Source organism: Manacus candei, unplaced genomic scaffold (genome assembly GCF_025592945.1).
Source record: "Manacus candei isolate 608988 ecotype Guabito, Panama unplaced genomic scaffold, ASM2559294v1 h1tg000014l, whole genome shotgun sequence".
Lineage (NCBI taxonomy): Eukaryota > Metazoa > Chordata > Aves > Passeriformes > Pipridae > Manacus > Manacus candei.
The window spans coordinates 52,010,366-52,035,294 of NW_026138062.1; the positions used below are offsets into that span (position 1 = coordinate 52,010,366).

The 24,929-nt window shown below is 47.0% G+C and overlaps 1 protein-coding gene across 1 annotated transcript; it reads right to left on the reverse strand.

Moving 5' to 3' along the window:
- Window positions 1-902: 902 nt before the first annotated feature.
- On the reverse strand, window positions 903-24,235 carry A2ML1 (alpha-2-macroglobulin like 1). Its single transcript, XM_051779899.1, has 35 exons — window positions 24,177-24,235; window positions 23,390-23,573; window positions 22,313-22,475; window positions 21,698-21,750; window positions 19,676-19,696; window positions 19,026-19,197; window positions 18,501-18,585; window positions 17,036-17,147; window positions 15,759-15,873; window positions 15,271-15,380; window positions 14,627-14,794; window positions 14,169-14,399; window positions 13,421-13,484; window positions 12,888-13,033; window positions 12,462-12,611; window positions 12,068-12,220; window positions 11,036-11,099; window positions 10,087-10,204; window positions 9,277-9,502; window positions 9,022-9,148; window positions 8,332-8,453; window positions 7,781-7,835; window positions 7,063-7,146; window positions 5,833-6,009; window positions 5,599-5,680; window positions 4,654-4,810; window positions 4,340-4,414; window positions 3,790-3,952; window positions 3,274-3,488; window positions 2,920-3,135; window positions 2,684-2,808; window positions 2,285-2,375; window positions 1,482-1,550; window positions 1,065-1,167; window positions 903-943 (listed from the first exon to the last, which is right to left on the reverse strand). Exons 1-35 carry the CDS (start codon window positions 24,233-24,235, stop codon window positions 903-905), a joined length of 4,296 nt encoding a protein of 1,431 aa, XP_051635859.1.
- Window positions 24,236-24,929: the final 694 nt, after the last annotated feature.

Consider the following 24,929-nt stretch of genomic DNA (forward strand, 5'->3'; position numbering starts at 1 on the left):
ACTGCCTCAGAGCGCTGATGGCACAAGGAACTTGCAGGAAGGGCACAGGAGATACAGCAGATACATCATGTTCAGTTGTATCTTGTACTCCAAAGCTGCCAGAGTCCTACTGCAGGAAGCATTAGGAGAAACAATGAGAAGCATGAGGAAGCTCCTCCACCACTTTCTGAGGTATCAAATGCGATTGTGGGGACAAAAGGTAAGACTAACAAGGACGGCATGATCCAGTCCCTCCGTGGCTATCATCAGGCTGTAGAAGGTGCCTTGTCTTGGCTAGTAATGGGAGGGGTTCTCAAGGCAGGTCCCTAGGCAGCACTCTCTCTATGGGATGGTGTCAGGATGCAGCATATACCATGTCAAGATTCTGTCTTGTCCTTCCTGAAGGGAATTCTCCAAATCTGTCCTGGCTTCGGGCTATTACTAACTAGCAATCTTCCTTCAAGCCTCTGGGTATGTCACCCCACAAGTCAAAATATTATATCTTCCCAGGTTCAGCTTGCTCTTTTGGCTCCCTGAATCCACCTTTCCTAGCATGCAATGAATACAGTGTGGGGTAGACAGGGTGGAGCCATGTCTGGGTCTGAGGGCCCTTGTTGGCACAAGCTGCTATAGACCTGCATTCTCACCCCATGTGGTGCTCAGTCCTTCCTTCCTCACTCTTACTTTGAGAGACGCTGTCTTTTTCTCCACCTTCCACCAGAGTCTTCCAGCTGCCTCCCTGGCTGCAAAAGAGCCCCCATCCTGGACATCTAGGCACAGACAGTTCCTCTTTCTAGATAGATATACACTCCACACTGATTACCATTCTCCTTCCTGTCTTTGCTTACATTCCCTCTCTCACAATCAAGACCCACCATTTCCTGATACCACTGTTTGTGTCATGCAGGAACTTGCTTCCTACCTCAACTACAGACAGCACTGTAGTCAGCCAAGGCTCGTTCCTCTGCAAAAGGAAATTAGGAATTCGATTACACATGGATGCACACAGAGAAGACTGCATGTCTTTTCCCAGCCAGAGAACTAGAAGCCCAGCTCCCAACTCCAGAGTAAAATCAGTAACCCACCTGGCTGGTAGTAATCATAGATTTTGATGCTGGCTGGTTTCAAGTTCTTCATCTGAATTACTTGTTCCAGTTGCAGAATGAAAGTCTGAGATTCATCGTTGAGCTAGTGGAGATGGAAGGAAATTAGCAAGGAATGGGACAGAGACGTCATTGCATCTTCATCTTCCCTAGGTTGAGTGTTTTCCTGCACAACACCTCTCTGATTCCTTTAGAGGTTCTGGATTTGAAAAATGAAGTATTGTATGAGGAATGGCAAATGTCAACCCCATGACAATTAAATTGGGCAAGCTCCCTCTGCCCACAGTTCTACCAGTGCTCTTTCCTTGCCTAAACCAGCCTTTGGCTTCTCACACAACTCCTTGTCCTCTGGCCTCTTGCTCTTCCTGTGCTAAAACAAATGCTTTTGTTCCCACTTACCTTCTCCAGATAAATGTAGACCACATTAGCTTCCACTTCTATTTTCTTAATGATGGTTCTGTGTTCCAGCTGGGATAGGAAACAATAATGCAAGGAAATTTGTGAGCAATTTTCTTAGGGTTTCCTGACCTGAGGGACTCACTGTTGCACTGAAGGGGTGGTGTAGAACTGCACTTTCTGTGGAACTGTGTCTTTCTCACAAACAAGGGCTTTCTTTAGTGGCTATATCTTTGCTATCTCTCCTGGATATCCCTTGTGAGCATCACATTTATGAATATGGTGTCCCTGCTCAGTTAAAGGAATCTCCCACCTGGGGACAAAAAGCTGTGTGGATAGTGTATATGACTGATGTGTTGGTCAGCAAACAGGTGCAGACACCAGTAGGGATTCATGTTATCTCGTCTCACTGAGTGTTAGACTGCTCTTAAAGACCTGCATGGAGGCTGTGCAAATAATTAATGTTTCAGTTTTATGCCTTAAACTGGAAAAAAATAAGAATTTTTTTGGTAACGCTGGAGTATCTCTAAGAAATCTTGTCTTAGAATTTCTGAGAAAGAAATCCTAGTATTAGCACACCCAGCAATACATTTTGCTGCTGGCCAAAGTCAGAACAGTGTCAGAGGGACAATCGGAACCACCTCTTATCTCCCTTTTGGGGCCTGTATAAAAACAATAGGTTTTGGTTCAATTATAACAGCAAAGGTCCCCTGCAAATCTAGTTACCTCATGGCCTGAAATGAATAGGAGTAAGCAGGCAGGACCCACTTATCACAGCTGGGGATTTTTTATTCCTAAGTCCTTACCAACGTTCTGGATCTGGATGCCAGCGTGAATCCGGACAACAGGGAGACCTCTATGATCACCATGTTGGATGTGACTCTGCTCCCGATGTAGCTGGAGAAGAAAAAGCAGACAGAGAGTCTGACTCTGTGAGAATAGTGCCCTCCCAGCCCCCCTTCTCTCCACCACTATCCCCTGTGTGCAGGACCCTGAGTCAGGTAGCCCATCTGGGACTGGGGACAGGGCAGCCACTGCTCCCTCTCACAGGAGTTGGCGAGCACCTTCCTCCCCCATGCCATCCACCTGTCCAATTCACCCTCTGTCCTGTTCACCCCAAGTGCTGGGTTCCTCCACTGGAGCCCTGGCTGCTGTCCCCAAGCACAGTACATCTTTCTGGAGGAGGAAACAACCCTTGGGGTCACCTGGCAAGGATGCGGATAGTGAGGACACGTGGATTGGCCTGGCTACAGTTGGTCAGCTCTGTGCTGACACGTAGAGTGAAGATCACAGCAGCACGTGGGGAAGGCTCGTGGTACCTCAGCACTATCTGCAGGGTAAGAACCAAGAGCAGAAAAGGCAGGCCAGGCATGATCTCATGCAAGGGAAAAAAGGCAGAGTTCTCCTCCCTCCTCTCTCCACATTTATCCCATCACCTCACCTGAGCAAAGACACAGCTGCTGCCATGGACCTGCACCAGGAACTGCCCTGGGATCTCTGTCAGTGCTGCCTGCTGCACCAGCAGCCGCCTCTGGCGGTTGACTTGGAAAGCCCTCCCAAAGGCCCGCTGGGACTTCACCCTCACAGTTGCCTGGCCTGATGTGCTGAACATCCTTGCTGCGTATTTTGCTAAGGCTTGCAAGCCAACAACTGTGTCCTAGAGAGGGAGAGACAGTCACCCCTTTGAAAGCATCAGCTCTAGCAATACTGACTTGGAACAGGAAGACCTCAAGAGGACTCGCCCTGCCAGCCTTGGGTACAAAAGTATATCAATCCACAGGGAGCTACTTGTTACCTGGGTGGAGGCAAAACCCCCATAGGCATTTTGCTGCTCAGTCAGCCATGCCACAATACCAGCTGCAGTTGTCATGTCACCTGCGTGCACCCGTGGCTTAGAGAGGTATGCCAGGAGCACGTAAGCTGTCAACTCTACGTCCACTGACTGAGTACCAGGCCAGAAGTCTATGGAAGCTGGAGAGCTTGGCTTGGGGCTCCAGTGGATTTGTCCTCCTGCAGAAGGAAAAGGACCATGAAGGCTATTTGGGGAGGACATAATTTGGGGTTCACAGGAAATGAACCCCATAGTGCTTTCAGAGCTCCTTCAGCTCATTCCCTGTAGTCAGGCCAGGATCACTTTCTTCAGTTTGTTCTCCAGGGTTTCATCTGGTCTTAGATTCCTACCTCCTCCCTCAAAAGGATCTTGAAATCTTCCAGGCTGAGAAAACTATTTCTGATAAGTCACCCTCACAGCTTGTGAAATAAATTATGCACTAGCTGGGCATACATTGGTCCAGATCTCAGCAGTCAGCACCTGATCTGATGGCCTGTTCCTCCAGTTTGTACAGCAGCTCTTGGGTTGTCTCATAGTCCCCAGCCAGAGCAAAGGCATAGGCCAGCATAGCTTCTGTGTAGATGTTGGTGATGTTGTGAACCACCTGCTGCAGGCAGCGGAGGGTAGTCTGCATCAGCTTGCCCTGTGTTGGGAGGAGACACATGCCAAGCTCTGACAGGGGTAAAACAGGGGGCTGGGGAACTCATTCCAGGGAGCCACACTATGTCTTCCTGATGTGGCCCCAGAGAAATCCATTAAGTTACACAGTCTCTTCAGAAAAGGGGCAGTGCAGCCCCAGTGTGCATTGGGAGCCATAGCAACCAAACATTGTTGCACCATGCCAGTTTTACAGCATTGACTCTTTTGAGAAATGAGGAGCCACCATTTGACTAAACATTGGCTTACTCCCAGAAGCTCCCTCCCTGTTCCTGGCCTGGAGAACGCCAGCATTACAAGCTGGTGTATCCTCACAGTGGTACCCGGATGTGGGAGCGCACAGGAGGGCAGGAGGGAGCATGGGCATCCTCACCTTTAGGGGCTGACCCATCTCCAGCAGTGCTGCAGCCACATACGCCCCCAGGGAGATTTCATCATCCATGCTGTCCTGTGAAGGAAATGCACCTTTCACTCTCTTCACTGGTGTTAGGAGAGTACAGGCAGTGACTCCCCAGAAGGAAAAGCATCCCTCTCACATTTCCCGCCCCATACCCTGCTCTCTTTAAGACCGGTTGCACAAGTTGCAGATTGACTTTCTAAAATCCTTTGGGATCCCACAATCTTTTGCTGTCACAACATCTGTCCAGCCATTCCCCAGCAGTGCTACCTGTCTTGGCCCTCATTTACCTTTAGGGAGGAGTGAAAAAAGCTCCCTTTGCTGGCAAAGCAGCCACTGGGGAGTTGGTTTTGCTCTAGCCAGCGTAAGGCATCCTGGATGTTCTTGTCATCTACATAGATGTATTTTCTGGCTTGACTAAAACTCTTGACTACAAAAGCTGTCAACCTAGGGAGAGGATGAGTTGTGAGAAAAAGAGTCAAACACAAAAAAGGCAAAGAGAAAGTCAGAGATCTCCTGGTGCTTGTCCCTGAAGTTAACACTGACATATTGGGGTGCCAAAAAAGAGTAATTTTCATAAAGAAGAGTAACCTAAAATTGGAAATGGTCCACAGGAGCCACCTAAGTTGCTCCTCTCCCTACCCCTAGCTCCACAAATATACTACTTATGTACTACTTATTGCTTTACCCCGTCATTTCACAGGTGAAAAATCTCCTGCTCTTTCTACTTTTACCTGTTGGACTTCATCTCCCCCAGATAACTAGAGAAAATCTTGAATTCCCCATTTTCTTCCTCCCTTCCTTTCTCCATTGGTCCCATAGGCATAAGCTGTGCCAAGGCAGCTCTTTCAACTCTACCAAACACCATCCCTGAGGAGAGGATATTTTATTGCTCTTACCTGATCTTTTTCCAGTCATATGTACCCTTCTTGGCTGGCAGTTCACCAGCAGTGGTACCTGGTGTTGTCTGTGGGGCAACAGCAGGACCATAGAGACAAAAAAGGACCTCCTATGCCCTGGGACCATATCTTTGTTGTTCCACTTTCCCAGAAACTCTGCAGCCCTGCCTGACTGCTTTTTCAGGTGAGTCAAGTCCCTCAGTCTCTCTCCCTGCCATAGTTCCTGCTGACTCCATCCAAAAGAAGGAGCATACATCCTATCAGCTTTCTCAGGCACATGGCCTGCTCTGACCCAGACAGGAAAAATCAGAAGTGAGGGATATTTGCAGTGCTTACCAAGTGTTTCCTTCCCCATCCTTCTGCCCAAAGAAACTGTAGGAGCCATCTCTGTGCCTATAAAGAAGCTGCGTCTGATACCCTGAGGAGATGGGAACAGTGATTAATATGGCACAGCAACACACAGGGAGTGCAAGTAACAGTAACACTGACAGAGCGAGTGCAAGGGCAAAAGCTATTGGTATGTCGGACACAGGGGAAGGCAGAGGAGCAAGGTGGGTCTCTTGTACTTGCCATTGCGCAGGAATCTTGTTGCTCTCTCCCTGATCTCAGGGGTCAGCTGCCTGGTCTTCTCCAGGTACTGCAGCACGTAGACAATAGGGGCAAACAGCACCATGTTCTGCTCCCCACAGCCATGGGGCATCTGCACCAGGTTGTCCAGGTTCTGCAGTGCTGTCCCCATGAGGTCACCTATACAAGGGTGTAAGAAACAAAGAAAGTGTTTCTTTGAGGTGCTGCTTCAGCCAAGCAGTGGATAATAGTGTGTTATCTCAGGACAGGAGGAAAACACAGGAGAAGGGAGGAAAGGGGAGAAAACAACAGAGTGCAAGATGGAGACTGGTGACTTTTTTGCCTCTTCCCACTCTGGCATTGTGACGCAGGGTGACCACACTATGGAGTCCCTGAGGAACTTTCCCTTATCAGCTTTTGCAGTCTGAAGAGCTCCAACCATAACAAGTACTGTCTGTAAAGGGCAATGAGCAGAGCTGCAGCTGCTCAGTCTGTGTCAGACAGACAGACAAATACAACAGCACTCAGAGAAAGGTTGAAATGCTGCTGGTCTTTAGCCAGGCTTGTTGTACCTGGCCATATGTGAAGCATCACAATGTGAGGAAGCCAGCAGGGGTGCTAGTCAGATGGTGTGAAGGTGTCCATATGTCCTCTAGCCAGTCAGAAAAACCTTGTATTGTTTTCTCCTTTGGGGTTTTGTTGCACAATATTCAAGGCTACTTATGCCAGGCCTGGCTTCGTACTAATTCTGGCCTGCAGGTAAATGAGCCCAGTGCAAAGAGGTGTATTAATTGGTAGGTAAGTCTGGTCCCAGTAGCCTCTGCAAAGTGTTCTTTTGCAACTTAGTAATGCTGAGAAAAATGTCTTCTTTCCAGGAGCTTTTGCTGTAGCAGTGAACCTTAACAGGGAGGCAAGATGGTTTTGAGCTTTGCTGTTTGTATCTACACAGAATAGCCAAGGTCCTGAAGTCCTGGTAAAATTAATGGCCTGGAGTCTCTGCTCCAAAGTCCTAGCTAGAAAAAGAAGGATTATTCTCCTCTACAGATTACTCTTCCCATGAAAGCCTAAATGCTAGTCAAAAAAATCTGAAAGCCTGGTGTTTGCAGGGAATAGAAACACAGCATCCTCTCTTTTGAGCAGTTTCATGTCAAATGGATCCTCTCACACCATTACCAAGTTAAGCCTTGTTCTTTGGTAACAGTAGTCTGTGAGCCCACAATAGAAGTCACTTACCTGAGATGGAAATGGAAGCCCTGGCAGATCCCTTTACTACATTGTCAGGGAGGTGAAGGGACACAGGTTCTTCAGCCATGTTTCCTGATAACAATGGGATAAAAGGTATAGCATGAAAAAACAAGTCAAAAGCTTCTAACTGGAGGGACAAGACTAGCACAGGTAAATGGGACACTGCCTACATCCTGCTCACACAGACTGCTTCCTACAGTCTGTCCTGGTCATTGCACCAAGCTCCACTGCCTGGAAACTTTTCAGATGAAGTCAGATGTGAAAGCTGCTGGTCAGGCTGAGAGCTCACCAAGCTTCACAGCTCAATTTACTACGCTTCACAAGCCTCACAAGAGTCACAGTTGGACATCACTCAACAGAGGAACATCCTGGAGAGACTTGCAATGCTGTACAGACAGGGTGGGAAGGTTGAAGCAGCTGTCACTGGTGACTATCAAGCCCCAGGAACATCCTGGGGAATGCAGTGTGGGAAAGAGACTACAGAGCAGGGTACTTTACTCGGTGGCAAATTTAGTAGGACAGCACATGTGGAAGTAGTATTTCTTATTCTCTCCTGTCTGTGGGGCAAGTGAAATTTCTGTTGTGAAAAATCATTTGAGAACATTCTTTAATCAAACCTCCCACAGTTTAGTTCTACTCTCAGGTCTAATTATTTCAGGCTGCAGAACCATTCAGGCTGCCCACATACCTCATCTCAGGCACATACCTCGTCTTGGGCACAGAAGGGAGCTGTAAGACTTCTCCACTAACACACCTTCTGGCTGTCAAGGCAGAAACATGAGCATGGGACAGGAGAAACAAGAATGCACATAACATTCCCAAACGACAGTGAAATTTCAGAGCAAGTTCAGGTCTGAATTCAGTGGTTAGTCTCCAGCTCTCAGGGACCCCATCCTCTTCACCTTTGGCAGGTCTGCACTGAGGCTTCCTGCTTCACTGCTCAAGAGATCAAGAGTAAACCCGAGGGACAGGGCTCTCTGGTCAGTGAGCATATACAAAAGCTCATGTACAGCATAAAAAGCAGGAAAAGGTACAAGGAGAAACACAGACATGTGAATGAAGCTCAAGAAAGGGTATCACAAGAAGGGAATAGATTTGGCTAGGTCCTTGGGAGAAATAAAGTGAACTAAGCCACAGCTTTGGTATGCTATTGCTGGCCAAAAGTTGAGGAGAAGAAACCTTTTAGCCCATCTCAGTCTGCCTTTCTCCAGGGGCAGTGATACCCAGAGACAGAAGTGAGCCTGTTCTCATACTGACCTGGACCAGCAAGCGTTTGATCAGTGTGTGCCTCCGCCTCATGGTAGCTGGCAAGGGCGTCCTGCCCCCGCACCGTGACGTGGTGTCCAGTACCTCTGTCCTGACTGTGATATTCAGAGTCCCTAGCAAATAAATTCAACAGAGCCCTTTTCTTATACCTGTGGCCAAATGGAGTCAACTTGCTTTAACTGACAGTGGTGTGAGATGCTTCAAGTGTTTTGGCCAATAAAGGTGAACCAGCCAGTCCTGACAGCTTGTTCAGATACCGCGAGCATGAGGGAACTCGACGATGCCTCACCAGCAGAGACTTCATTACACTGCAACATGACTGTAACAACAGAAGGTCCAGCAGCCCCTTGGACCCCTGTCTGCCCTTCCCATTGCACATGGAGTACAGGACCAGCAATACAAGGTTCCCCCACCCACATCCATTCAGTCTCTTCCTCTCTAGCTGGTCCCACAGCCCTCTCTTCAAAAGTTCTCCATTCCATGTTTTCAGTTCTGCCCTCTCTGATGAGTCTGTCTAAGTAGAAAGGGAGAAATCAGACATGATGGATTGCATGTTTGAACCATTAAGGACAAACTTCAGGATCCAGAGGAGGCAAGACTGTGCCAGTTTCTCTGGACCTCGCACTCCCTTTCACTTCAGTTTTAGGGTTCCCCATCACCACTCCCTTTCTGCTGCCATACCCAGCTGGACTGCTGTCATGTTCCACATGAAGGTCTTAGACTCCTCTGCACACAGACACTCCTTGTCCCTGCAAGTCCGACATGGCTCCACCTGGAAGTCTGAGGTTTTATCTAGGGCAACATGGATCTGAGGGAATGACAGATGCAGGCAAGTGACAGGGCAACTCAGGTGAGATGGCTTGGCACAATGCGCCCTAAAACCAGAGGGCAGGTAGGTCTGTCCCACACAGTGTTACCTGTGGCACAGGCACACACCTGTATGCACTGTTGCAGGTAGTTGAAGACAGTAGCTTTCATCAGGAAGGTCTCTCCACGGATGACAGAATATGGCAACATCGTGTCCACAAAGAAGGGCTGAACTGTTCTGAGGCTTGTGGTTGGGGCAAGGCCAAACCCCCTCCCAGCCAAGCAGAACATCTTGACTTTCCACTCTGTGGCAGCAGCAGGTGTTGTGATGGAGATATTCCTGCTTCCATTGGAGCTGAGAGGAAGGGAGCACTTGCATGAAGAAATTCATTCCACTCTGCTGCAATGGGGAGTGCTTGTGGCCTTTCATTGACTCACAGCAAGGCAGCTCTCAGCAATTTCTTCCCTAAAGCCATAAACCCTACTTAAATGCCATCAGTAATGACTTTATGCCCTTCTCCTGAGCAAGATACTGCCCAACCCTTCCAGTTCTGTACACTCACCTAATGTTCTGGAGAAGCAGCAGCACCATATCCTCCTGCATGCCAATTCATCAGTGTTAACCTAAGCACTGTGGCAACAGGGGCTACAAATTTAGCTAGTGCACCCACCAAAATAAGAAGTTAGTAGAGTGTACCCAAATATGTAGTGGTTTGGTCTTGAAGTGTATTGCTGTTTTCTAAATCTGGGTACACTTTACTTCTGCACCTCAAAGTTTACTAATCCTTCAGTTTGACACACTACAAATGCAGTGAAGAGCCACAAAATTTGCATGCAGAGCTCTCTTTACACCTATGGCTGGACTTGGCACAAATGCAGGTCAGCCAAGATTCAATGAGATCAGTCTTCTGTTCATTTCTAAAGTCAGGAATCACTTACCCAACAGGGAACAGATTCCAGATCCAAGTTTCAGATAAATAGTAGTGAAGTCTTCCATGTGTTGTAAATTGAGGTTGTTCCTTAGTGATTCTTTGGTCTTCTGTAGAAGGCATCCCTGAAAGAAAGAATAAGGAGTCCCACGAGAGTGGGAGAGGTAAACCCTGCCAATGATAGACAGCCTAGCACTGGGGCAAGAGACAAAGCAAGCAGTAAGAGAGATGTGGGAAGAGTCTGACAGAGGAAAGCACAAGGGAATGGGCTGATTTCACAGAAGAGAGAAAACACAAAGGGAAAAGAGAGTGGTAACAGGAGAACCAGCTTGCAGTGAGCTGGTTTCAAATTTTCCAAGACTTGGTTAGACAAAGCCTCTTGGCGATCTGACCCAGAGTTAGTGTTTAAGAAACTAGGGACCTTCATGGAGCCATTTTAACCACCATGTCTTTAATTCTGTGAATGACAGTACTGTTTGCTTGCTGCATAAATCTCACAGCCCACTGCAAGCAATGGTTTAAATACAGGTTGGCATGTGAGCCAGCCTAGTTTAATTAGCAAATGCAAACTGAGACATAGAGGAAGAACGTGACTGTCCCTGTGGCCGCAGGTGGTGACAGAAGCCAGGTCTCATCACATCCTAGGGGGATAGTCACTGGGAAAACAGATCCTGGTCCCCACTTGTGTTTGTCTATGCCAGGAAAGGGAGTGTCATCCTTTAATTTCAGGAAACATCCAGGTAGTGACATTCTTCAGAGCCCTGTTTATAGGGACTGATCACTCCTACTAAGTCTGGTGGACTGGGAAGCTAGACTGTGGCAGCAACACCCATTACTCCTCAGAGAGCTAATATCCACCACCAGCAAAGCCCAAAGATCAGAGGCCTCTTGCATCTGATGTGACCCTATGTCCCAGGTAGGCTGAAAGTGCAGCTCACCCATGATTGGCTTCCTATCCACCCGACGAGAGCACTGAGATGGCTTCTTGATTACAAGGTTTGAGAAGACTTTCAGTCCCATGTTCTATTAGGAAAAGAAGGAGGGCATAGAAGGCAAAAAAAGTGTCTGTGAGCAAGGAAGAGTGACTACTGCTCTTCAAAATTACTCAGAAAACCACTGCAGTTAGGACAAGCTGGTGCCCAGGCAGCCCAGAGCAGCACTGGCACAAGCAGACACAGTGCTGAGGGAGGCATGGCACAGCCTCCCCAGTCTCTTCTTTCTCATGAGATCACTAAGCTACCACAACTCTTCTGGGGACACTGGGATGTCTTGTTCCTCTCGATATATTTTCAGTGGCAAGGACATACAGGAGTGGTGTCAGTGTCCTGTCCCATCCCCTCAAACACAATGGAGAGAATAGCTGTATGAAATGTGCCCTCTGAAGTCATACAGAGGTGTGACAGGGAGCATACCCCCCATTTAGGCTCTAGGACATTTAGGCCCCTGGGTCTGTCCACAGACAGGAGAGATGTTCCTACTCTGTGAAAAAAGCCTCTAGGATGTGTCTTATTGCTAAATAAAAGAGGACAGGTTCTGTTCCCCAGGTCTGAGGTCTTGTGTCCATACTGCTATAGGTTAGTCCTCTCTAGAGGAGATCTGCCTTGAAGACACCAAGAGATCTGCCTCGGGACAGCCCATAATGCTTAAGAGCAGGCTAACAGGTAAGCCACGTCAATAATCCTTGGGATCGCTCCCTGTCTTTTTTCTAATACTGTAGGCAAACTGTACATAGCCCAGGACCTCATTCTCAAGCCCAAAATATTGGAGTTTGATGGTCCAGGATCTCATCTTGCTTTCTGCATCTGGGGAGGGAAATACAGGTGTTCATACACATAACAGGATTGTACATCTCTTGAGACAACACAGCTAGGTCAGGGCAGACAACAGGGTTTGTTTGGAGAAGGCAAGGCCTTTGCAGACTGCCTGGGGAGAAAGATAATCTCAGATGCTCATAATTGCAACAGCTTTGGGAAAAGTCACGAGGTGATTACCCGGAAGAGGTTAAAGATGTCAGGCTGAAAGGAATTCTGTGGCTTCCATTGTAGCAGAGATGACGTGGACTGGGGCTGAACACAGCGATCTGAATATTCTTCTACTTGGGCAGGGTATCCCCGATGGAAGGCAGCAGGGAACAAACCATAGACCTAGGGAAACTCACAGGTAGGGAAGAATCAGGCAAGGAGCAGATACCACCTCCAGATGCTTCACTCTACCTTCGCCTAGCATACACATCTGTTCCTGCCCATCTCCCTAGGCAGGCCCTGCTTTCTCCTCCAAAGATCTCCTCATTCATTAGCCTCCGGCTCCCCTTGCCAGAGCCCCTGCCTGCCTTCCCCAGCACATCCATCACTCCCATGGTTTTTGGCTGGTTGCACAGACACTCACGATTCGGCTTGTCAGCTCACTCTCTGGTCTCATGAAGAACGTGTTTTCATCCACTGCCTGCACTGCACACAGAGAGCCAGGGGCTGCCTGCAGCTGGAGCTGCACTGTTGACTCTGTGTGGGCTTCTTTGTCTGGGAATCCGACCTTGACCTTGAGCAGCAAACCAGGAAAGGAATATGAAAAAGAGATGAGGAGGAGTGAGGAGGGTGACAGAAAGAGGGAGACCAGCTGGAATCTCCCCTGCTCAGCCACTGCTATGAACAGAAGTCACTGCTGAAGCTTTCCTGGCCCCTGGGCACTGTGCTGAAGATATTCCCTTTCTCTCTTCTCCTCAGTTCTCTCTTCAAAGGATCTGAGGGTCTCCTTCCCTCAGGTCTCCTGACTCTTCCTTGTCAGCTCTCCCCGAGACACAGAAGTGAGCCTCACCTGGTTTTGGAAGCACAAGGCAACATTGAAACGGATGCTGTCAGCTGTTACCCCTCCAGTGGGGAAGATGGCATACACCACTAAGGAAGGTGATGGGGAGAAGTCAGCAGTGAAGGTCAAAGGGATGGAGAAGGAGCCCTTCAACACTGAGGAAAGAAAGGTAAAGCGTTTTTATCACCGCCCCACCAAGACCTCCTTCTGCCCTTCTTCCTTTTCAGCTTTATAATCCCACAATGTCAAACCAATTCCTGCTGCTGCACTGTCTGCCCTCCCTCCATTTTCTGACCCTATGTACTACATCTTCCCTAGGTCCTCCCGATCTCTTCCCAACATTGTTTCCTCCCCTCCATTCTCCCTTTTTGCCCTCTTTCAGCTGACACAAATGCTTCCTCAGCCTCCCTCTGTTCTGTTTGCTGACTGCTCAAGACCCACAGAGTGAGGGAATTTGGGAGAAACTCTGGTAACTCTCACTGTCCAACCTAGAAACCCCCCGGGCACAACTGTTTCCCATTGTCTGGCTACCACAGACTTACTGTTCAGTTTCCCAATCTGGATAATCCTCTGGCCCCTGACAACAATTCCAGATTTGCCAGTGACCTGTAGGAAGAGGGACATGGGATGAACGGGATGAACAGACTGCTGTTTGCCACCAGAGTGAAGCCACACTTACCTATGTGCATCTTGCTCTCATAAGCAAAATAAAACCTTCAAAACAAACTGTGGGTTGAATACAGTCCCAGACTTTAGGTCCAGCAGATTTGCAGACATCACAGTTGGGAGGAGAAGCTTTAACACATGAGATTCTGGTCTAATCTGTCCAGTTTGGACAACGGATGGGTAGTGGGTTTACTGGAGATTAGTGAGTGATAACTAAGGTATTTCTCCCCAGTAGACTAGCCTCCAGGCCAGACCAAAATCCATTTCCACTGAGCAGCTGTTTGATAACCACAGTGAAAAAATGATCCTCCATCCAGTTTTAAAGGGACAAGAGTTTGACAGCAGACTTTGCACAAGACACTTGCCACTGCAGTCTTAGCAGAGGCTAAGGGGGTGATGGGCTACAAAGGCAGAAGCCTCCTCCCATCCATGGAAGTGACTGAGGCCCCACCAGATTATGGTGTTGCCAGGCTGAGTCCTGTTGGGTGTAGCATTCACAGAGTTCTCTGAGAACAAGTGTTTTCTGCTGTCACTCCAGGGATGACCTAAATTACACCCTCAACTGTACACTGTGGTCTGGTCCCCTCAGTGCAGCCTTTTCCCCCAGCCTTTATCGTTACTCACATAATATGCAAAACCTATACGGCTGGTGTCTTCTCCCAGGTCATCCCGACTGAGTGTGAAGGTCACCTGGACATTCTGCTTCAGCCCACAAGGCAGTGTTTCTGTAGGTGGGTGTATGTCCAGGAAGCTCTTGGTTGTGACATGGAAGGGCTGCAGGTGATGGTACGCATTCGTGTAAGTGAAGTCAGTTTTTCGAGGTGTGTGTATGTGATCCTCCAGTGTGAACCTTCCCTGAAAGAAATCAAGAGTTTCAAGCTTCAGTGCTGTGTTAGGATGTCATCAGCTTGGTTTGGGAAAGACTGTTGGCTCGCTGCCTTCCTGTTGACTCTACACAGGCAGAGCTGTGTGGTGAGCCCAAGACTGAACTGGCAGCAAGGCTAAAGGGTAAAGGGTTGGAGTGGGGAGCACTGACACAATTCAAGGATTCTCACTTTGCTGTATACAGAGGTGGTATTTACCTCCAAAGAGACTGATGAGCTGTTCCAGGCAGTTGTGTCCAGGTTGAATGATGCTATTCCACTGCCATCTGTGATGTATGTTTTGATAAACCGACGCCTCATGAATCTTATCACAAGATAAACTTTTCTGTTTTTCATACCAATTCCATAGTGATCCTGAACCTTAATCTGATGACAACAGGGTGAGGCAAGAAAGGCAAAGTTAGATATTTTTTCCAGTGTCATAACTCAAAACCTTCCTCTTTCTGAAAAGCATAGATCTTCCTTTGTAGGTGGTCTTAACTTCAATCTGGCCCCAAGAAGGCAGGAGAACTGTAAAGCTCCCTCATCTCTAAACCTAAACTGAACATGATTAAAATCAGACTGCTCCATGAGGAGCATGAGGAGTTATCTCCTAGCCAACAGCTGAGACATTCTTGCATCCCAGCACCCCTGCTGAGACACCACTCATCATTCTCAGCGGGAGCTGGAGGTGTAAACTCAACGTGGAATCTGAAATGCAGCAACTGGAGCCAAACTGGCAGGTAATGTGACACAGTGCGAGGTAAAGTATTCTGTCTGAGAAGCAGAAAACAGTAGGGGTCAGCAAAATTTGTATTCCTTGGCAAATGTTGGGGAGCAAAAAAGCAAAGGAAGAAAATCACCTTTCCCCTGTAGGGTACTCCAGGGATGTAATATTCATTAGGTGTCTCAAACACTGCCCTTGCAGCTGTCCTGGAGATGAGGATCTGGCTGGAGCTGTTGATCTGCACCCCTGTTGGAATGCAGAGTGCAAGGGAAGCTGGATTAGTACTGGAGATGACAACTCTACCCTATTTTAATCTCACTTTTCTATTCCAAGCCCTCTAAGCAGAGTGTCTCAAACTTCCCAACACCAGCATTCTTCAAGGTTTGGAGGCTGCTCTTGTGGCAGTTCCTTTTTCAGTTACGATGTCTGTGAGCACTCTTTGTAGCCTCACAGACCACTCTCCCAGTCACACCTCATCCGCCTGCTGCTGGCAGAGCACCTTTCTGTGTCCTGTGACAGTCCCAGCAACAGGGAGGAGGAGAGGAGCAGGTATTCCCTCTCTGGCCCTCAGAGCCACAGAATGGGGTTTTTTGCCCTTGCCTTCCCTGATGAGCGCCTGGGTACCTGTGCCCATCTCCAGGAGAGAGGCTTCTGCATAGAGTTTGCTGTCTTCCTCACTGGGAGCCAGGTTGAAGACTGATGTGCTCACAGAAGAGGTGAAACAACCATTGCTCGCTGTCTGCAATAAGCAGTGGTAGATATTATTTGGGGCTGGAGAGAAGGGGAGGACTCAGAAGTACAAGTCATTCTGTCATAACTGTTGACACAACAAATAATAATGCAGTAAAACACTGGAAGAGGTTTCCCAGAGAGGTGGTAGATACTCCATCCCTGGAAACATTCAAGGTCAGACTGGACAAGGCTCTGAGCAACCTGACCCAGTTGAAGCTGTCACTGTTCATTGCAGAAGAGTTGGACTAGATCAGCTTTAAAGGTCCCTTCCAACTCAAAGTATTCCACGATTCTATGATAGATAGATATGGTTCATATTTTAAATTCTATATTTTCTCTTTTATATACATGAATATGTGTTGATCATATTGTAGAAATATAAATCAAAACATGCATCACACTTTTATCAAAGCTACAATGTTGTCAACTTTCCAGCTTTAGTAGAATACTCCTCTAAATACTAATACTCCTCTAAATGAATCACAGAGCAAATACATCAGTATTTTAATAGATCTAGCTAGAAGAATTGGAAAAACAAATGAACATTCAAAGTAACAAATCATTTCCAGAGCTGGAAGATTACAACTACTGTAACAAGTCATAATGACAAAACATAAAGCATGAAAAGCTTTCAACTGTATATGTACAAGGGAAGAGCACAGTTATTAAATACTTTGTTAGGAATGGAAATGAACAATAAGGAATCTGTGAACAAATAAAAAGACAAAATAAAGTATGAAAGCCACTGTGTGATTTGGCTATGGAATTAACGATGCCTCTGCCATCTTTGTGCAGCACCAGGATAGCTTCACGATAGTGCAGTAGTTTTGTACCTGAGAAAACTCTGTTAGTTGTTGTTTCTTACATTGCATCAATTTCTGGCAAGTTATGTTTTTTTCCAGAAAAGAAAAGAATTCTAAAACTTTCTGTGAAATTACTCTTTTCTAGACCCAATCATTAATAAGCAAAGTTATAAAGCAAGCTTCTTAGCAGGTCTAGGGAACAATAATTGCATTAATTGAATAAAACCATATTTGTTAGTCTACATATAATTATGGAGGTTGGCAAACCTTCCTTACATAGCAGTTCTTTCTGTTCACTTAGCCCTTGACACTTAGTCCTGTGTGGTGCTTCTTTACTACCAATATATCTTCCAGGATTTTACTCACTGGACCTCTGTATTCCCTGCAGATGTCCTTGCTGGCATTTTGAGGCCTCCTCCTTGCCTTCTGGCACAAAGTCACCCACACAGTCCCTCTTGCTGCTTTCCCATAGTTGTACCTGTGGGGAGAACACCAGAGGAGCTGCCAGGCAGAGGCACTTCTGTGTTCTGTCGAGCACATTGGTCCACAGAGGTGCCCTTCCTGATGAAAGCCTTAGTGCAGCTGGCAAGCAGATAGGCATAAATTAAAATATAGTACATTGAGTACTCAGGGAGTGCAATAGCATGGTCTGTCATGCAACAGATGCAGAAACAAAGCACAGACAGGAACAGACACACACTCCCTGAAGCTCTCCCACTTCTGGGCACTTGCTGTCCTGGAATTGCAAGCAGACACAGAGAGCTGACCAGGCTTATCCACGCAGCACAGAGCAGCATTCAGTGAAGATATTAGTTCAGGTGTGAAAGCAACAGAAACCAGTGTCCCTGCAGAGAGCAACAGCAAGTGGCAGCAATAGAGCTACAGAGTGACCTCAGACCTACCTCACTATGGGATTATCTCATGATTTGGATTCTTGTTTCCACCATCAGACCTGCTTTGCTGTTTTTTGCAAGGTACAGCAGAAGTGTGCCCTTGTCAGTTTAGAAATTCCCTCTGCCTGCTTTGCAGCCTTTCCTCGCTTTGACTCCCCTCTGATTGTCCCTTTGGAGCAATGCTCTTGACAGTACCAATAAAAAGAAGACATTTATGACCCATCCTGGAGATTCAGAGTGCTGTACTATTTGCTACTACAGTTTCATATGACCTAATTATAACTGTCCCAATTTATGAGAAATTATGTCAGACTAGCGGCAAAAGAGACACCAAAAGTCTCCAGACAATGCAGCCCCAAATACAAATGAGTTCACCCCCTTTATCTGTGTACAAAGTGCTTTTGAGACAATTCCCCTTCCTCCTTTGTGCTTATATTGTCGGAGGTTCTGCCTTCCTTCTCACCCTCAAATGCTCAGTTTTTGCTGATGACCACATAACTAGAGAAGTACACCTGCGGCTTCTAAGAAGGTAATAAGGTCAGTAGCATACAAGTGAGAAGGAACAGCATAACCCCCTAAAGAAATGCCAGTTCCTGCTCCTTTACCTGAGCAGATCTGCCCCATATCAGATAAGTGGTTTTCCCCATGTAAGGTCTTCCAAGGCTGGGTACACACAACTTCCAGAGCAGGGTATCACTTGCCTAGAACAAGTCTCCCTGTAGCTGAATGGTCTCTCTCTAGTATGGCTCATGTCCTTCTTCCCCAAGGGAGAACCCAGCATTTTGAATCTTGCACTATTTGGGATTCTTCGAAAGGAATGGCTGTGCTTGGCCCTTCTTGGGTCACTTCTCTTTGATGGATTCAAGAGATAGAAGATATATGGAAGGAGAGACACAGTTTTGGTGAGCTCTTTCATTTCCCCTGAAAATTCTCCTTACCTGCCACACACACGCAGCGGGAAGGTTTTATCCGAAGCATAAATCCGAGCTGGTCCCTCGAAGAAAACATTAAACTTTTCCAACACTGGAACAAAAACCTCAGAGTTACTCCATCAAAGGCATAAGACTACCTGGACACAGGATCACAAAAGGCAAGAGTGTGTTCCTGTAAGGCTGGAGTCCCATGAAGGAACATATTAATGAGGTAAAAGCAAGCATTAATTAAAAACAGGGAAGCCAAAGAAAGAATCCCCTTTTTTTCCCAAAAACAGTCTTGAAGAAGTCTTCAGTGTATTCTCACTCTGCACCAGCCTAGTTGTTAGCAGATACCTTCTACAGGAATCTCCAGCACGATGTCTCTTTTGTTCATTTCTGATATTGCACATTCTATACTCCATAGATTTCTGTTCAGTCCTAGCCCTCATGCAGTACATCTTAGTTTACAATATTTGGCTTTACATTGTTACACAGGCAGGCAAGCAACAAACAAGCAACTTCTTCCATCCCATTCTTTGTTCTCCTTACCACGTTCCTCCACCTTAAAGGTACTGGACTGGACTGAGCTGGACTTAAAGGACTGGGCACGGATGGTATAAGTTCCCAGAGAGAGTTTGTCAGCTAACTGGAAAGAGAGATCTGCAATGCCCTGTTTTGGTCTCACATCCAGCCACTGGCCAATGCAGTTTTGGTTTGGGTCCTGTGGTGCAAGGGAAGGAAAGAAAAGGCACTCATCAGCAATACCTGCTATTCTCTATCCAGATCCCACTGGATTCAAAGGCATTTCAGAGATTTCAGAGACTTTCAAAGGTTCCTGCTGTTTTCTCAGATGATGGTAAAGTGACCTGAGTACTGAAGCACGAACAGAGGTGAACCCAATCCATCCAGGTTTACTCTACTCTCTACTGTCATTGTAAAAGAAGGTATGAAAGGTCTCCAATCTTATGTAAAGATGAACTGTAAAAGTTAGCTAAGGTCTGGCAGGCATTCCTGAATGTAGCAATGGATGAAGCTGAACCATTTGGATCATCAAGGCTTGTTAATAGGAAGCATTTGGACAGAGAATGTGCATGCATAGAGCCTAAGAAGAGTAACTTGAATCAGAAAGACAGAAGCCTAGGTTCTATCCATACTGAAGTACCTTTCCTCATAACACCCGAGGAGTCTGAAACACCCACCTGGATTTCCACCATGGAGTACTGCAAAGCAAACAGACAGCAATGTCAGAAACTGGCATGCCATAGCAACCTCCCGATAAACTTATCTTACCCACCCAGCAAAAGTATTGTGACAAACATTATAACACAAGAATCTTGGTCCTATTGAAACCAGGAGAATTGCTTTGAAGTAGTAAGGAAGATACATAACATAAAAATCTGTGCTATTCTTTAGATTTGCTTTTTGATCCCTGAATTTTTAAGATGCACTTTGATAGATATTCTACAACTGTGAAAGGTAGAATTTGCTTTAATAAAAAGGAGAAGAGTAGGAATACTCAGAAGTACCACCATCCCAAGTTCACAAACATTAAATGGCCTCAGTTTTGTAACATAAATCTCAAAAATTAGCAGAACTGCATCACCTCTAAGAAGGATACACCCCACATCTTCCTTTACAATGCCTGACCTAGGAGGTAAGCTTTGGAGATATGAATTAATGTTGACTGCAGCTGGCAGTAACAGAGAGGGACAAAGGAGGACATACTTCACCCCTTCTAGGCCCATTAATTCTCTGTTCTTATATCACTGTATCTATCAGCCAGGAGGTGAAGAAAACGTAATTTGTGAGCACAAGGCATAAGGAGGCAGGAACAGTGACTTGAGAGAGTAACCAGTCCATAAACATGTAATTGACATTTAATTCACATTATTCATCATTCTGAGCTTTAATACAGGTTATCATAGGCAACTCTGTTTTCATTGAAATAAAAAATATATGCAAGTTAATTATTTTCATAAATTCAATCTAATGTCAATGCTAAACCAAAACATGCTGGTGAACAGCACCCTTGTTCAACTCATCTAATTTAAAAACTACATATTATAGCTTTAATGCATAGTGCATTCAAGCCTTTTAATAGCTTTGGATAAATCTGACCTCTTCTGAATTTTCATCACAGCATTATTAACAGTTATAGTGCTAATTTGCTTATACTCGCACATAGACATCAATCATTTATGGTCAAATATCTTCATGAAACAACTGTAGGCAAAGAAGGAAATGTATTGCTTACTCTATTATCTAACTAATATAAGAGATATGACTTCTCTTTTGGGAGGAGAAAGGAGTGAGTGATTCTAGGACGTCACCAATAGCCCAAAAAGGAGGAAATTTAGTCAGCAATAAAGCCAGCAGGATCTCTTCCTTTATTTCAGTCCAGAAGGATTTGATTCAACTGTCCTCATGCGTGCCCTTCAGTATTTAATTGTCATGGCATGAATTCCTGTTGGCTCTCCTGAGATTGCTTGAGGACAGAGGAGTGTGAAATATCTATAGCTGCTGGCTGCAGGTATAATTGCTCACTGTAGAAAGATGCTAGCCTTGCAGTTTCCTGGACAGCAGATATGCAAGTCTCTGGCAACTTCTCACTCCCTGGACATGGGGAGAATGAGCTGCTGCCAGCAGTAAGTCTGTATAATTTGATTATACTGTTTTCCCTCCTTTTTTTTTAATAATCATTTCATGTGTATCCTTTCCCATATCAATTAATTTTTCTTTAAATTTTGCAGCTTGCCTCAGACTCTCCTGCCACCCTTAGGTGCCACACACTCCACAAATCACCGAGCTTTCCAAAGCTGTGGGAGGGCAGCTCTGGCAGCTTGGGTCTGGCTAGGTCTGCACACAAATTTGTCTGACAATTATGCCTGTGGTTAGCAGCCCATGGATGTCCCCAGAAGCCCTGCCTGCTTTTTTGGCAGGGGGCAGGTGCACACAGCTAATTCAGCTAGCTGGGAGCACTGGCACACTCCCCAAATACCATGACCAGCACCAACCTTCCCACCTGCCAGCAGCTGTCCTGTGAGGGCAACAGCAGAGTCAGTGGTAAGCAGGCACTGTTGTTCCAAATTGGTTTGCTTGAGGGTTGGCATTGGCCACCCTGGGTGCTGGGACTGTCCCAGCCTCCCCAGCATGGGGGTGGTAAATGAGGCAGAACCATCAGAGGGAACCTGGAGACTTCCTCACCTTCACTTAGGATTTACCTTGCTGTTAATAGGAACAAAATCTTCAGTCAGCGTCACGATCCGGAATTTCACTGCAGGGAGAAAATGGATAAGAGCAGACTATAGACACAGAGTGCATCTGGGAATGGACTTGCCCTGCATTTTTCTCACCCCAAAATCGCTGCTCCCCATACAGTCTTACTGACAGCCCAAGCCTGCCCTGCAGCCCCTCTAACCCCTTGCTCAGTCCTGTTCACCACCTTTTCCCTGAAACACGCAGCAGCAGCACAGCAGTGAGCCTCACAATTTAGGGGTTTTCCCATGGGCTACATCCAGTTACCCTTACATTTCCTTGTCTGCAGTGTAGACAGACCAGTCCTATACACCTGGCCTTGGCCAAGAAGACCATGTTCAGGTTTACTCCCCTTCCAAGCCAGCTCTGCTCCTAGAGTGTGTGAGACTGACCTTTCCAGTCTCCTCCTGCTCCTAAAATGTGATTCATAGATACATCACTACGGAAGGCAGCACACCCCCTCTGTCCTCATGAAGGCCACACAGCACAAAGCACTCAACACACCCCTCATGGGAAATTGGAAACAAAGTCTGGACAGGCCAAGGCAGGGGCACTGTCAGGGTACTCCTTGCAGTGCTCACCTGTCTGTCCTGGGTTATAGATGGGTTTATCCATCTGAATAAACGTGCCTGTCCCAGCCCTGCGGATCAGGACTTGCTTCTCTTCATTTGCACTGAAGTACTGGTCATTGGAGATGCGCAGTTGGACTGTGCCCACCTCCTGGCTGCCTGCAGGTTGGGGGACCTGGGACACAAAAGAGGAAAGCCACTAGGTCAGCAGTGCTCTTCTTGCTTCGGCTGCACTGCAAGGCCAACCTGTTCACTGTCTTACTCTAAAGGCCAGCACAGGCCCTCAGTGACTGAAGGCTATGTCTATGGAAGCACAAGGGACAATGCTTAGCAGCTGGGATAGATCTTGGACAAGAAAAAAAAGGGAGTCAGTTCTGGCACAGAAATTGTGTTTACCCCTTCAAGGGTCTACTGTTAAACTCTGCATGGAGCAAGATGGAGAAGACTTAACTCAAGGGAAGAAAATGTCTATGCTGATGAGAAATCTGTTTCCTAGAGTGTGTGGGTCACAGAGATTGAAATCTGCTCTTATTCATCAGTGCAAACAAAGAAAACAAGGATCATGAGTTTGGAAAATCTAAAAGATTTGTGCTGAGATTGTGTGCACCCTCCCATGTCTTTCCCAGTCACCCAGTACATTTTCAAGCCGTTAAATAAAAGCTTGGAGTGAAGCAGACATGATGGGAAGCTGTCTGAGATGAAAAGTCTGGTTCTTTCTGCATCACAGATTTAAACACCCTGTGACAGTGTATCCTCCTCAGAGGAGAGAATTAGCTGCACAGCTGCCATTCGGGTGCTCTTCCATCTTCCCCAGACCTTTGGAGCCTGGCCAGGCAGCCTTTTCTCAGTGTGCCACCAAGGTGGATGCTGAGGTACCCTACAGGAAGAGTACCAAGTGGACAGACAAAGCCAGGGAGCAGACAGCAGGCTCCCACTAAACACTCTCCCTGATTTTTCCATTCACTCCTTTCCATGCCCTCTCTTACTCTTGTCATCCTCATTTTCTATTTCTCTGGTAAGAGGCATTATGAGCCAAAAGAGCATGCTGGGAGCTGCCAGCTAGAGGTCCCTGCCAAGAATGATTCTGACCTGAAATCTGGTGCACTCAAAGATCCAATTGTTCCGAACGACCTTGCGATAGAGGCTGAGGTTGCCAGATGGATGCATCAGAGTTAAGGCCACACGAATAGGCTTTTCCACCCCACGGAGGTCCAAGCACACCCTCTGGAATGAGGGGTAGGGCAGGGATGCTGGAATAATGATCAGGTACCTCCTGCAGTAAGGAAAAAAACCATCACATCTTGGGAGCAGTCTCACTGACACTTGGCACTAATACTCTGTTCTGAGGAAATCATTCCTCTGGGGGCAGAAGGTGCTGCTCTGCTGCAGTGAGGGGGACAGATTAAGAGTGAGAGTGTGAACCTCTCACAGGAGTGATGGAAGGTATATCGTTCATTTCAGATAAATACAAGAGAAATACTTTCAGGTGACAGAACAGGATTCACCCCCCCTTGCTTAACTACCTTGACAGTAGATTGGTTCCTGCTTAACCATCCCCAGCCCTGCAGCCCTTTCCTTTTGCCCTTCACTTTATCCAACACCTTTCCCTTCATCCTGTGTCAGACTGTGTCAGTCCCTCACTCTTGTTCCCACCACCAGTCCTCACCTAGTTCTTGTACTGCAGCGGTATTCCAGAGAGAGGTTCCCATGTTCAGGAGGGTCTGTGTTCATAACACAGCTCATGGCGTGCTGCATACCACCCTATGTCTATCCCTTCCAGGAAATGACTCTGAGGGTCCCACTCTCTCTCCCAGATATCTCGGCCCCTCCCTCAGCATCACAACTATCAATCACTAGGTTTTTAAATAGCACTTACGGTTGTGCCACTGTCCCCAGGGTGTACAGCAGGCAGCTCAGGAAGAAAGTAGTCCACATTTTTATGGGAGACCTCCAGAGAGGTGGATTCCTCTGGAGGGCTGGTCAGGAGAGAAGGTATGGTGCTGCTTCTCTCCTTCTGAAGTCTCCAGGCCACCAGCAGTTATTGCTGTTTCTCCCAGGAAGCAGACAAGAAGCCCCAAAGTTTCCTTCCTTCCTCCTCATTCCTGTGTTTATAGTGTTGCAGGTACAGGGTTGTACCGTGCAGGATGTTCCCCAGCCAATCCAAGTCCTTTTGGACTCCAGCCTCACTGCTTCCTACGCCCCTGTGCATGGACCAGCATTATTGCCTTTTATTCTGCTAACCAACCCTGTTTTCTGTTCACTGCACTGCCCCTGCTCCCTCTGTCAGTTGCAGCCCCAGTCCCATTGTTTTGCCTCCAGATGGATTGTCTCATGACCCTTTGGCTTGTGCACTCAGCTGGAGCTCACTGTGAACTCTTGTGGTCATGCTGTCCCCAAGCTTTCTGAGTCTGTAATGCCCAAGGTAGGTTTCAATCTTGAAGTGGAGACCAGGTTTATACAAAAGCAGTATACATGCATAGTGCTCTGCTCCTTTCCTCCATGAGGAAAGCAGAGGGAGCAGGCAAAGCTGGAATCCTCACCTTGTCTCTGCCCTGCCTGTATTTCAGTTTGAAGAGAAAATCTGACAGCTGTGGTTCACCTCAGCTGTATCACACAGTCCTCTGTGGTC

Coding starts and splice junctions, on each gene's coding strand:
- A2ML1 (XM_051779899.1), bottom strand. CDS start 24,235: ATGTGGACTACTTTCTTCCTGAGCTGCCTGCTGTACACCCTGGGGACA. Junction 11,100..12,067: donor ACATCTTTAACCTCTTCCGG/GTAATCACCTCG, acceptor TTTTCCTAATAG/AACATGGGACTGAAAGTCTT. Junction 8,454..9,021: donor CATGACAGCAGTCCAGCTGG/GTATGGCAGCAG, acceptor TTTATTTGCTAG/GGACTCTGAATATCACAGTC.